General features: G+C 39.1%; 1 protein-coding gene across 1 annotated transcript in view; it reads left to right on the top strand.

The window, feature by feature from the left end:
• The first annotated feature begins 5,387 nt into the window (after nt 1–5,387).
• Nucleotides 5,388–14,661, top strand: part of LOC125486737 (uncharacterized protein K04H4.2-like) — an 18,094-nt gene continuing 8,820 nt past the window's right edge. Inside the window, exons 1-6 of the mRNA XM_048615624.1 lie at nt 5,388–5,396; nt 5,620–5,841; nt 6,803–6,952; nt 7,841–7,944; nt 11,543–11,760; nt 12,925–13,145. Of these exons, the coding sequence (XP_048471581.1) occupies nt 6,865–6,952; nt 7,841–7,944; nt 11,543–11,760; nt 12,925–13,145 (631 nt within the window). The 5' untranslated portion in view covers nt 5,388–5,396; nt 5,620–5,841; nt 6,803–6,864. The remainder of the gene's footprint in view (nt 5,397–5,619; nt 5,842–6,802; nt 6,953–7,840; nt 7,945–11,542; nt 11,761–12,924; nt 13,146–14,661) is intronic.

The following is a 14,661-nucleotide window of genomic DNA, read 5'->3' as shown; positions in this document are numbered from 1 at the left end:
TCCACCAGGAACCTATGCTGAAGAGGAGGGACTGGAGCATTGCAAAACCTGCCCAGCAGGTAAAATATCCTTAAGTGATACAGCATCTCGATAAGCATAGATGTTTATTTTTTTTCTTGTCCTACATATGCAACAGATTGCTGCTCCATCATCCATCCTTATAATTGATCTTGCTATGGCTTCAGAAGTATTGACACCTGCAACAATTTCCAGAGCTCCCTATTGAGCACGTCTGATTTGAGTATTTGCTTGGTTTCAAAGCCCTATATTGTTGTTGATTGTGCCATTTTTGTTGTGTTTGTTCTTTATGCTGCACTCATTATTATTCCATAAATATAAATATATTATGTTTAGAGCTGCTGAAGTTTAGAAGAGTAAGAGATAACTTGCTTGAACCGTACTCCTGAGGGGTATTGACAGGGTATATGTGAAGAGGATATTTCCTGTTATGGGAGAATCTAGAGCTAGGAATTTTGTTAAAGTTCAGGGCCACCCACTTAAAACTGAGATGATGCAAAAATCTTTCTCTGATGATTGAGTCTTTGGAATACTCTTCCTGAAAAGGTAGTTGTAGCAGAATCCTAGAATATTTTTTAAGGCAGAGGTAGATTGAATCTTGTTGAGGATGTTTGCAGCACAGTGGCTCAGTGGTTAGCACTGCTACCTCTCAGTACCAGGGACCCAGGTTCAATTCCAGCCTCGAGGATTGTCTGTGTGGAGTTTGCACATTCTCCCCGTGTCTGCATGGGTTTCCTCCAGGTGCTCCAGTTTCCTCCAACTGTCCAAAGATGTGCAGGTTAGGTGGATTGGCCATGATAAATTGCCCGTGGTTTCCAGGGATGTGAAGGTTAGGTGTATGAGCCACGGGAAATGGAGGGTTACAGGGATAGGGTAGGTGGTTGAGTTTGGCTCGGATGCTCTTCAGAGAGTCAGTGTGGACATGTTGGGCCAAATGGCCCGTTTACGCACTTGTAGGGATTCTATGTAAAAGGTTATCAGGAATAGATGGGATTGTGGATTTGAGTTGACAGTCAGATCACCCATGATCTTATTAAATGGCAGAGCAGACCTGAGCGACTGAATGGCCTTATCCTGTTCCTTGTTCGTATCTTCATAGCATTCAGTTCTTTTCAATTGATTTTAAAGGGGCCAACTCATGGATAAGTTGTCTGGTCATGAATTTACTTTTAAAATTTTTGTTTGCAATCCTTTTACATGCAGCCGTCAAACTGCCAACGTCATGATTTGTAAATTAGTCATTTGTCACTGAAGGTGGCAGTTCTTTAAGTCTTTGATTGAGGTACAGGAGGATTAGAGACAGAAACAAATTTAGTATGGTTGTGTTCAGTCTCAACACTGACAATGCAACTTATCTGAGGCAAATTCTTTAAACAGCTGCTGCGAAATTCACAATCAGAGTGGTACAGCAGAAAAGGTTGTCAGATTCAGTCTACCCATCGTGCGCCAGACTTGTCTTGATCATGCGATCAACAGAAGTTTGGTTATAAGCTAATTACAACTCAAAATGACCACTGCCTGTTTTTTCTTTTTAAAGAATGTTCAGGGCATCTAAAATTTCCATCGCAATTTAACTGTTGTTGCAGGATATTACTGCCCCCCCACTTCGATGATTCCTGAACTGTGTCCGTCAGGTTGTTATTGCCCCACTGCAACAAAGGAAGGCACTCAATATCCCTGTCCTCCAGGAACATACGGTGGCCAGTCAGGTAGTAATAATCATCAATATTGTAAACAGAGACATCAAAATGTTTCTCTCATTGTGAGCCTACTGTGACCTGTCCATGATTTTCTGATATGATTTGAGAATTTGACAATATAGGAAAACTATATTTATTTTTGAATAAAATGTTAAGGAACTGGTTTGGAATTAGTGAAGAAATGTTGGTGATTTCACTAACTGATTGAGAGAAAATGTTTCTGTAAATGTGATGGGCTTTTGGTGCTAAATTTTGTAGTAGGGCACTGAGTTAATCCACGGTGCCATGAGCCTCGTCAGCACTCATACAAATATTTTATCTTTCTTCAGGCAGCAGAAGTGAGAGGGAGTGTCTGGTATGCCCTGCAGGACAGTACTGTAGTGGATGTGGTCTCTCGAAACCCTCTGGGTTTTGTGCTGCAGGTTATTACTGTACTGGAGGATCCACAACTGACAAACCAACGCTGAGTCATTTAACCTCTAACATTTCCTTGAACTCCCCCTCAGAGTGAGTGTTGAAATCCACCTTTTCTTCACCTGCATTTAAAATACTATTTGATACATTTTGTTTCATATACATACCCTGAAAATGGTTTGTTGCTCCAATATTAAGATGTAGATAGATACTGTTTAAAGTAGCTGCTGGAAGTATTTCATCACTGCAGTAATTATACATAAGAACTAGGAGCAGGAGTAGGCCGTCTGGCCTAAACAAACGTTTAACTGGATCTGGATTCAGTTGAAGCGGTCTCAACACTGCCTTGTCTATGGAAACAGTCAGAATGATTTCTTGTAATCAGAGCAGAAAATGTATGGAGCGTTATGTTCAATTCTGCTGAGACTCAACCTTACCAAGCTGCTTCATGGAGATTGTCCAATATATTGCGTACAAATCTGATGCATGCTTGTTTTAAACTCCTTTCCTTCTGATCTTACCCTTCCAAACATCTATGACAATTTAACATCAGCGTATCCAATTTAAAAGGTATAATTCAATTATAAGCTTCCAAAGAACTTTATTGATTTGATTTATCTGTTAACTAACATTCTCATCTAGTCTTACCCAGCAATCTTTTCAGAATGAGGAAAAAGCAAAACAACAGACTAGGAGGCATATTTTTAAGATGACAGGAGAAAGATTTAAAAAGGATATGAGGGGCAACTTTTTTTACACAGAGAGTGGTTAGTGTGTGCAATGAACTGTCAGAGAAAGTGGTGGATGCGGGTACAGTTACACAGTTTAAAAGACATTTGGATAAGCTCAGATGTGGATTAAGCGCAGATAGGTGGGACTAGTTTAGATTGGGAACATGTTCAGCATGGATGGATTGGTTGGACCAAACGGTCTGTTTCCATGCTGTATGACTCTATAACAGAAGACAGTGTTTATCATATGTTTCCTCTTTTACAACTGTACAATTTAAATAAACTCATTAGTGTAGTCATTCCAACTGCTGTATCTAGCTTTCCTGCTTCTGTTACTTCAAGAACATTAGAAATAGGAATATGGTTGAGTTATAAGGCCCCTTGAGATTGGTTAGCCATTCAGTAATATCTAATCTTGGCTTCAACTCCAATTTCCTGCCTTTCCCCATATCCATCACTCTCTTATCATATATTTTGTACGATATTCTGATTATTGGCTAAACATCAGAGGGACTGGATAGTCTTTATGCCAGGTTTAGTAATCTAATGTTTTCCTTTATCCTTAAAGTTTAAAATATATGTAAACTTCCATAAACTGTTCCACTTATTTATTATTTTGATAACCTTACTAGGTGTGAGTGGTGTTTCAAACAATATTATTTGATGGGTGGGCTTTGCCCAGCTGGCTATTACTGTCCAACTGGATCTTCTGCTCCACTACCATGTGATGGAGGAAAATACTGTTCCGAGCCAGGACTTGGTGTGCCAACAGGTTTGTTCTTTCTTAATATTTTACATGTTAATTTACAGTAAAATGAGAAAGTGTCAATTAAAATTTCAGAGCTTGTAGAATTGCTGAGCTGGTTTGTTTGGTTACAGACATTTCGCCACCTTGCTAGGTAACATCGTCAGTGCGCCTCCGGTGAAGCGTTGGTGTTCTGTCCCACTTGTTATTTTTATGCTTCAGTTTGTTGGGGTGGTTGGCATTACTTCTAGACTGCGTACAGAACACCGACGCTTCACCGAAGGCGCACTGACGATGTTACCTAACAGAGTGACAAAACGTCTGCAATCACACACACCAGCTCAGCGAGCAAGTCTACAACCTCCTCCACAACCCAAGCTTCAAATCTTCTCAAACACTTCAAAATTTCAGAGCATTTACAAAATGTACAATAGTAGGAAAAGGTGGTTTACCTAAACAGAAAAGCAATAGTTCTGATAGTCTTTAAATCTCTTTGAATATAAAATTTAAATTAGCTAATATTCTGTTGCCTTTTTATTCTGCTGTTGCTGTAATAGTTTCCCAACAAAGTTGTTGAAAGAACAATTTCTACTTTACTCAAATTACATTTAAATGTTGCTCCAGTAGTTTTTAAATGAATGGCTCCCTTGCATTCTAGGATGGATTGTTGAAGAAATATTATGTTTCGGGAGTAAAGTGAAAAGGCAGATTGAGCCAGTTATGATGATTATTTCCTCCTCTTGCTACAGATGGATGTTTCGCAGGATATTACTGTGATGCAGCCTCCACTCAGCCTGACCAACATATCTGCCCTGCTGGTTTTTACTGCCCAAACAGTACAACTATTCCTGTGCCTTGTCTACCTGGTACTTACAGCAACAGCACTGGTAACAAAAAAGATTCAGACTGCCAACCTTGTCTCAGTGGACAGTTTTGTGATGGTAAAAATGACTTAACAGCTGGATCTAAGTAAAGCCTTGTATGTAGGCAAGATGCTGAGGCACTATAATGGGATAGAACCATTAAACGTAAAATTACTTTAATCACTTGAGAAATTGTACAAATTTCAACAAATATTGTAAACATATCCACTGCTCCTTCTAATCCTGCATGATTACAAATGGGCAGCTGTTTTCATACAATGTTTGTTTCCCAAATGATATGTTCCCAATCATTGCGCAGCATAATAGGAATGCTGATTGCAACACACTCAGGGATACTTTGCACTAACATTAAAATTGCAATATTAACAAAGAGAAAATATCGATAAGCTCAGAACTTGCTTTGGCAATTCCAACAATGAAACCTTAATATCTTCATAATGTATCACTCTGTCCATTACACAACTAGCATTTAATATTGTCAAAAGAACACAGTAAACATTGCACTACAAATATTGCCAACACTAATTTCAATGCCAGATATTTTTCCCAGATTTTTTGGACTGTAGAGTTCTGTCATAAAGAGAGCAGATGTTTCTTGCTCTGAGATTTTATGCTGTTTTTGTGACCACAGTGGGATTTACAGTCTGAAACAATGAAATCTCTGCATGTCACTTTGCTCGTGCAGACACATCTGTTCTTCATTTAGCAACTCCTACCTCATCAGCACATCCTCACTGCAGCATGACCAAGAGTAGGGAATTAACATAAAGCAGTTGAATGGCTCTTGCACCTACATGTACATTGGGGTATTGATGCTTCCGTGTCTCTCTCTAGTATTAGATTAGTGCTATGTTTCTCATTACTTGCATCAGTGATGTGAAGTTTATTGGCAAGATTATTATAGGTATTTCTGCTATAATGCGTGTTTCATTAATGCGAATTGGCTGTAACGTGATTGATGAATAGTGGGCGCTGTTTGGATAACGCAAACTTTCTGCTGTACACGCATAGTGATTTTCTATAGCGCGCAAGAACACAATTATCGTGTTATAGGAGAATTATTGGGTATTTAAAATATATGAGTTATTTAAATGCAATCTTTAAAATTGCACTACTTCCTTTTCAAGGTCCCGCTAATGAGGTTCCTGATGGTCTTTGCTCCGTGGGATTCTACTGCCCTCCAGGTCAAAGTTCAGCTCGCCCCATATTGTTTGTTTGTCCGATAAACTTCTTTTGTCCTGAAGGAACTTCCGTTCCATTACCATGCAGAGGAGGAACTTACCAAGCAAATAAAGGCCAAGAATCCTGTGACCCATGTCCAGCTGGTTTCTTTTGTCAGTTCAATAATGGTAAGGAAGTCATCATAACTTTGAAACTTGTCAAAATATCTTGCGGCTGAATACACATATTTATGTAATCTTTATTTTTTGAAAGGATAATTGTTCATCAAGGCTTGGTTACTTTGTAATCTGAAGGGCTGTGCAGTTATTTCGTTCACACTTACTTTGACTCACGCATTTGCATTAATATCTATGTCAACTTCAGTCCACAATTTTATGATTTTGGAACGTGATATCCGACTGTGTACCCTCTTTGCTTACACCATGACTTGCATTCCTTGACTTGCTATGAGAAGAGCAATCAGACAAATTTACCAGGCAGAGTTTCTTCAAAAGAAAGTCAGATTGGCGAGTTATCAAGACCACCACTGAATGCTGTTAATGTACCAACTGTTGCTCTTTGGCTGATTATCACTGTCAGTATATGTGAAAAGATATCATTGGCACAGCGCATTGTCACACTTCCCAGTTTTCTCATCTCATGTATTATATCCATACTGATCTCAATCCAGTTGCATGTTCAGCCTATAGTAAGCTTCAGGACTGAACTGGTTTCAGCACCATCCTGTCATGACCACTGCGATAAAGGAGAAAGTTCACAAAGTAATTGATTGTAAATGAGATTTAGTCCAAAAGGACACTGCAGCAAGCTCTCATGTTGAACTAATTTGTTAGTATATATTTTCAATTGCATCTGCCATGGACTCTTATCCATGATCCTTATTCTATCCGATGAAATGAATAATAAGACTAGACCTTCATTTGTTGGTAAATGAATCCCTTTAGTAGACTGAGGTCTTAAGTTGCCTGCGTTAATAGAATGAGATATGCTTTGAAAGGCCAATCCATTACACTAAAATGCAAAATCATATTTATTCAATTATTCAGTAATATGGAATATTTCAGGGCACCAAGTCATTTACTGTTAAATAACAGTTATACATTTTACTTGTTTTCTTTGTCACTTAAGGTTCTAGCAGAAAGTTGTATGAACTATGTCCTGCAGGTTTCTTCTGTCCAGCTGGCACTACTATGGGCACAGAGCATCCATGTGCAAAGGGTACATTTGGTCTTCGACCTGGTTTAGCTCATGAGTCGAGCTGTGTTCCCTGTTCACCAAGTAAGAACCAACGTTTGGGTGTTCTGTGAAAAGGATGCTACATGCAATTTCTCTGTTGATCCTCAGGGCATTATTTTTCTGACTAACGTTAGGTGCTGTGTGTCCTTCTGAGGCAATGGTAATTAAATGATTAACATCAAGATAATTAAACCTTGGAAGATAGGGAAGTTTAAAATTAATATTGCTGAAGTTATATAATTTTATTTTTTGACGAAAATACATGGAACAAGGAGACAATTACTGATACAAACTATGAGATTAAGAAATTGTATATTTTATTTAAAGCACCTTCGTTGTCCTGGGAAAAGTCAAAACAATTTGACTTTTGATATAACTCTACTTTATTTATCAGTAGACCAAAAGCAAATTTCACGCCAAATGAGATAAGTTTTTAATATTGTACCGTGTAATTCTTCTGGCATAAATAGTTCTTGTACATGTGTGCTTTAGCAAACAAAATTTATATTTGCCTAGTTCCATTAATGTAATAAAACATCCCAAAGCACATCACAGGTGCTATTTATGTATCAAAGATTGGTGTCAGGAAGTAGACCATTTCTGATGAAACTATCTTTTAATGCCTGTCCTTAGATGCCCTGAGAAGATAATATAATGGGCCAGGGTCACTCCAGAGGGATTCAGAATCAACCACATTGCGTAAACTGGGGTAGCGTAGGTCTGATACCCTCCCATCCCTGAACGACCAGTTAACTTTTACAAGATAATAGCAGTTTTCATCATCATTATTTGCTCTGTTTATTTAATCAAAATTACAATTTGCCATTTGAAGTCAGGAGAAAATTGCCAGCCTAGTACAATAACGACAACACTGCTCTTTGCATGAAGCTCAGCTCCATTTGTTCAGGGTCTTGTGTATCTTTCTCACAGGTATGCACTGTGCTTCTGCTGGACTCTCTATTCCTACTGGACCTTGTCACCCTGGATACTATTGCACTGGAAGTGCCTTTAGCCCAACTCCTGTCAAGCATTTGGTATAGTAGACAAATTGGGATGAGAATGTTATGTAATATTATTTAAACAAAATATTTTTGTATCAAATACTAGAGAATACTGAAGAAATTAATATTACAATGTAACATTTTACATTGAGTCTTCTGACCTTGTACAGTTTCAGTGAGAAAATACCCATGTTGTCATTTACTGTTTTGAGGTTCTGAAGTTGATTTTCTTGATTAGTTACTACTCAATTCACAAGGCTCTTCCCTTAAACTTCCTACATTCAGTGAAGATGGTGGGTTCTCAGATATACAGGAAGTGTATGCTGAATTAAACTAGGGCTAGCCTTAGAAAGTAATTTGTGGAATATACAACTAAGGAATCATGAGGCAGAGATAGACCATTATCCAACCTGATAGTCACATGATGTAGCAACAGCAGAGTTATTCATCAATCATACCAATCAATTTCTAGCAATTAATCCACAATAGACCCAGACATGAAATGAGAGAAAGTTGTGGGTGATGAGCAGTTTTGGGAACCCTGGGTGCAAAATTGCCCCTTCTTGCCAAACTTTCTACACTTATCAAGTCATTTATTTGCATTAACTGTATTCCATAATATTACTTTCTGAGAGTGAAATATCTAATTTGCATTTGAGTGAATCACATCTACTACTTTCATCACCTCTACATTCAATTACTGCAGCCATCAAAAAGTTCAGTTAAACATCCAAATCCTGTATGAAATTTGGCTTGTCTCAGCCACCAAGACAGTGTCCTATTTTACGTGACACAGAAAGATAACTTCTACAACAGCATGCTGGGCTAAAAATCCAATTGTCCAGAGAAACCTAAAATGCAACATAATGTTCCTCAGTGAAGAGCTAACCAAGGAACAATTTCAAGGCTATTTCCAAAGCCCCGTTGATGGTAAAGAAACATGTCAACAAGGTCCATGAGGTATCTGTAATATCACAGCTCACAGTCTCCAGTCAGACAGGATGTGTGGTAAACTAGCCACACTACATTGCTGTCAGTCAAAAAGATGAAAACTTTATCTTCATCCAGTAATGTATCCCAAAAAATTCCATGACGTACAGTAAATGCCAAGATTGATACCCGTGCAAATGTGAATATCATTCTTTTAAGCATCTTACAAGAGATGTACAGTAAAGTCCCCATTATCCGGAACACACACGTAACCAACAATCAGCAGGAGTAGATTTCCTTGATCTGGCATCTAATTGTTTGGTCACTTTTCCGTCTCTCATTCCTCTTGACCAAACCTCACTGAGCGTTTTTACAGGCATTCCTGTAACCGGCATCACCTAATCCCCGTCCATGCCACTAACCAGGGAGATTACACTGGAAACAGACACAATGTAATATAGTCTACAATGATTAGCTAACAGTGGGTCTTACATTGACATTATCTCTCTTTATCCTGATGAGCCATATTGAGAAATACACTTGAAACCTTTAATGTTGTTGATACAATAGGCCCTCTATCAGTGACCCAGCAGCATGCATGGATCTGTGTCCTAGCATGATCCATGAAGTTACACAATTAAAAAAAGGAAAAAAGATTCCAGACAAAAGCACAAAGTCTATCCAACAACCTCCCATACAAATCCAAGATTTCTTCTAAGCCATGATGCAGGAACACCACTGACATTTCCCATGTCCAAGGGCACATTTACATTTTTGACTATTCCAGCAAATTTGCCCTTTGTGTGATGAATCAAAGATACCAGCAGTGTCAGTGCATTGAGTATTGGAGTTGGGATATCATGTTGCAGCTGTGCAGGACATTGGTGAGGCCACTTTTAGAATACTGCATTCAGTTTTGATCTCCCTGCTATAGGAAAATTGTTGTTAAACTTGAAAGGGTTCAGAAAAGATCTACAAGGATGAGCTATGGGGAGAGGCTGAATAGGCTGGGACTTTTTTCCTTGGAGGGTCGGAGGCTGAAGGGTGACCTTATAGAAGCTTATGAAATCATGAAAGGCATGGATAGAGTGAATAGTAAAGGTCTTTTTCCCAGGGTAGGGGAATCCAAAACTAGAGGGCATAGGGTTTGAGGTTAGAGGGGAAAGATTTTAGAAGATCCTGAGGGGTAATTTTTTCACACAAGTTGGTGCACATATGGAATGGGCTACTAAAGTAAGTGGTGGAGCTGGGTACAATTACAGCATTTAAAAGGCGTCTGGATGCATCCATGATTAGGAAGGGTTTAGATGGATATATGCTAAATTCTAGCAAATGGGACTAGATTTATATAGGATATCTGGTCAGCATGGACAAGTTGGACTGATTTACAGCTCGGCTCTGATCAACCTTAATGCAAAACCTGATTAAATTTATGTCTCCGTTTCCTAGCTGCAGACAAGCAGATTAAGAGAGTGGCTGACTAAGAGGCATCAGGCCACAGCCAAGGGGGGAGGGTGGATCCTCCTAAATTAATCTCTTCAATTTTTGAATTATTCCAGTTGTCCTCTCTGTATTGTCTTAATAATTACAAAATCCTTCCTGTGCTACAATGACTAGAATTGCTGGAGTACTGTGGGTAGAGTTGTGTCAATGATTTATAAAAGCAGCAGGATTGTCCCATTATTTCAGCTTTACGTTAAACTTATTGTATATTCCAACATATGACCCAGACTTCTTTCATTCCAATGTGAAGCACTATAATTTTCTCAACAAGGGAACGTTGTTTTCCACCTGCCTACTGAATTCACATGTACATTCAATTTTCCCTTATAGCTTATCTGCTCTGCTTTGCCATATATTCCCTTCATTATCAGTTACATTTTAAGCATGTTCTGGGATTACCTGCATCCTATTTAGCTATTATGGCAGAAAGCTACATGCTAGGTTTATGTCCATAAACAATAAGATTGAACTCATTAATTGGATAATCAATGCAACAAAGAGGCCAGTAAATTATTCTGCTTCTACAATGTGTAGCATATTTGTAGTTTCTGTATTAATTTGTCTTCATTAAAATACATAAATTCAGATATTGAAGCTCATGTTTCTCTGTCTACTATTCAGTACATATTAAAATTAAGAGTTTCCAAAGGATGTTGAATGGGTCTGCAGTATTTTGCCAGATGGCCACTGCTGTCACCTTGTGGTATTTTCCATTTTTACCAGGACTAGCTAAGGATTTTTTGAGGTCATTCACCTCCACAAATCTTATTATCTGTCCTACCTAGTGGTTAGTAGTGGAGGACATACCACTGTTGAATATTAATTAAACACTGTACTTAGATGACAAGATTTTTGCATTATAACAATAAGACATTTGGTCAAGTCCTACTTTTGGTCTGATATAATTATTAGGGCCTTATGGAGCTGTATCGATTATATTTGCTTTCTTTTAAAGCCAGAATGGAACTCCATGTCTCTACGTATCAGTTAAGATGGGTGGAGCCAAAGTATTATAAATATGAATCTCTTCATAACTACTACCTTACACAGCAGTGTCCAGCTTTAGAGTCTGTGTAACTTTTTTTCTTTTGAAGTAATGTTGTGGATTGAATTATTAAATATGAGTTGGTAGAGACAGAATTTTGCATAATGTGGCATCCTGGATTAATTAGTACATTTTTAAATATCTTTGTTTTAGGTTGAATTTGATAATGCCACTTTTACTGGTAATGATGTTTGCCCCATTGGTCACTACTGTCCAGAGGGTAGTAAGCATCCATGGCCTTGTCCACAGGGATCATACTCACATACCATGGGGCTGGCTAGTGAAGGCCAGTGTCAACGCTGTCCTCATGGCTACTATTGTAACCAGTTAGGACTGACAGATTTGAGTCAAGCTCAACTTTGTGACCCTGGGTAAGTGTCAACCTCTTCAAACTTACAGTTGTTCTATTCTGCATTTATGTTCTTAAGTACCTCTCACTCTTGCTGTCAGTCTGGTAGGTTTGGTTTATTACAGTGTGGAGCTGGAGGAACATGGCAGGTTAGGCAGCATCAGAACAGCAGGAGAGTCAACGTTTTGGGCCCAGACCTTCACCAGTCCTGATGAAGGGTCTAGGCCCAAAACATTGACTCTCCTGTTCCCCTGATGCTGCCTGATCTGCTGTGTTCCTCCAACTCCACACTATCGACTCTGGTTCCAGCATCCGCAGTTCTTGCTTTCTCTGAGGTTTGGTTTATTGTTTTGCCTTCACTTTGTGATTATTATAATTTCTAGCTGAGGCATTTTTGAAATATTTTTAACCACAACATTCTTTAGAACTGATTAACCTATAGATTGTGAGTGCTTTAGATCATTTGAGCAGCAAGTTACTTTTGCAAATAATGTTGTAACTGGACACTGTCACCGTATTTGACCGATGCAATGATAATAGAAAGAGAAAGAAATGAAGTCCAGTTAATCTGATACATGATTTTGCACTCGTTGGATGCAGGTGATCAATGAGACAACCCAACTTCCCTGAAAAACTGGCTTGGGTAAAAAGCAACTAATGCTTAAACATTTGTAGACAGTAGGTTCTAACAATTGCTTACACTTGAAGCAATCCAATGCATGTGAGGTGCTTCAATGAGGCTAGAAATTAATCTGAAGTAGTGACACATATTGGTCAGCATCAAAATAATCATCTGTTCTGGTGGCATCGGGACTGGGTATCAGATGCTGTGCAGACTAGGTGGGTGATCCAATACACCCTGGTTTGTGACACCAGTTGAGATAAATTTCTAGCCTATAAGTCTAGAATCAAGAATGTAAATTTCTCTATTTATTTTAAACCATTTCACTACAAGAAGTCCTCTGTTGTTAATATTCCTCATTCCAGCAACCACTTATATGAAAGTTAGTTTGATTTTGTAAATACCTTCCCTTGAGCCTTCATCTTTATAAATGTTAAAGTACCTCTCACCTTGTATAGAATATCCACGCTCATACGCATGTAAGCATTTAAGCAAACATAACTGTTGCTCCAGTCTAAAAATGGATATTTGCTGTTTTTATATGCATCTGTGGAATTTTCACAGGTACGTCTGCCATGCTGGAAGTACTGTGCCTCGTCCCTCAGATGGTATTCAGGGTTATGTGTGTCCCAGAGGCTTTCGCTGTCCAGCTGGTATAATCAGAGAAATAGCCTGTAAAGCCGGGACGTACAATGCATTCCCTGGTGCTGGTATTTGCTTGCCTTGTCCTGCTGGTACTGTGTGCGGCAACAGCAGCGCAGTGGAACCTACTGTTTGCCCAAAGGGTAAGTTGTTCTGATTTATCTCAATGACCAATTGACAAATATGGCATCAGTGCAAATGGGGTTTCATTGAGAAAGTGCCAAACTTCTTGAAGGTTATCGTGTTAGAGCGCACCCCACTATTATCACAGGCAGAGTTTCATAGAGTCAAACCTGTAACATTGTTGTAGCATCAAGTCCTAGTTGGCCAGCATACAATCATCTTTAGCCAACAAGTGAACATTGAAATGTCCTTTGCCCATAAATGTGAAAGTTTAATATGCATAAAATTCAACTATGGCAGGGACACACTGAATCAAACTGGTGTTGCACACGTGTTGTTGAACTGTTCTTTAGATGTAAAATTTGAAAGCTGAGTTTCTCTGTATGCTTTAACACCTCACCATACTCTGTGGCCCAGACAGTGTCTTCACCTGGAGGTCAGTCTGATTGACAAACTTAGCTCCTAGTTAGGAAGGAGGCACCCCAGAGGAGGCCACAAAGCCAATCCTTTATCACGAATAGTTAATAAGACCATAAGAAATAGGAACGGAAATGAGCCCATCCATCCCTCGAGCCTGTTCACCCTTTGCTCTGACAATAATTAGAATCATAACCAACTCAACACTCCTCATGTCCACTTTCCTGCCTTTTCCCAATCGCCCTTGATTCCCTGAATGATCAAAATCTATGTCAGCCTCAAATATACACAAGAACTTTGCCAACAGAGCTATCTGTGGCAAGGCGTTCCAAAGACAGTCAATCCACTGAGAGAAGAAATTGTTCCTTGTTTGTGTTAACTTGGCACCACTTTATCTTGATACTATCCTCTTTAGTCCTGGAACCTCCCATGAGGGGAAACATCTTCTCAGCATTTATCCTGTCAGGTCCCTTAAGAATCCTATCTGTTTCCATGAAATCCCCTCTGATTCTTCTAAACTCCAGTGAGCAGAGTCCCAACCTGTTCAGCCTTTGCTCATAAGACAATCCTTTATTACCAGGGATCACCCTGATGAACTTTCCCTGAACTGCTTCCAATGAAATTATATCCTTCCTGAAATAAGGGGGCAAAACTATTCTCAGTTCTTCAGATATGGTCTCACCAGCACCTTGTACAGTTGCAGAAAGATTTCCCTTCTCTTATTTTCCAACTTTCTTGAAGTAAGGTCCAAAATTCCATTAGCCTTCCTAATTGCCTGCTGCATCTGTGAGCTAGCTTTCTGTATTTCATGCACCAGTACCTCCAAGTCCCTTTGTTGCAGATTTCTGCAGTTTTTCTCCATTCAAATAATATTCTGTTCTCTTGTTTTCCATTGCGAAATGACAACATTGCATTTCCCCACATTAGTTCCGTCTTTTTACGCACTTATTTAATTTTCCAGTTGATCAGAATCCCAGCTCATGGAATAGTCTGAGTAATTTGGGTGACTGCAGGGAAATACGCTGGCTCCTCATGGCCCACAAGCAGTGGTAAAAAGACACCTCACCACAAAGCTGTCCCCAACATAGATAGTAGGAACTGCAGATGCTGGAGAATCCG

Source organism: Rhincodon typus, chromosome 32, assembly GCF_021869965.1.
Source record: "Rhincodon typus isolate 14 chromosome 32, sRhiTyp1.1, whole genome shotgun sequence".
NCBI lineage: Eukaryota > Metazoa > Chordata > Chondrichthyes > Orectolobiformes > Rhincodontidae > Rhincodon > Rhincodon typus.
Note: the sequence above shows the minus strand (reverse complement) of the source record. Positions and strands in the feature narration are given on the sequence as shown.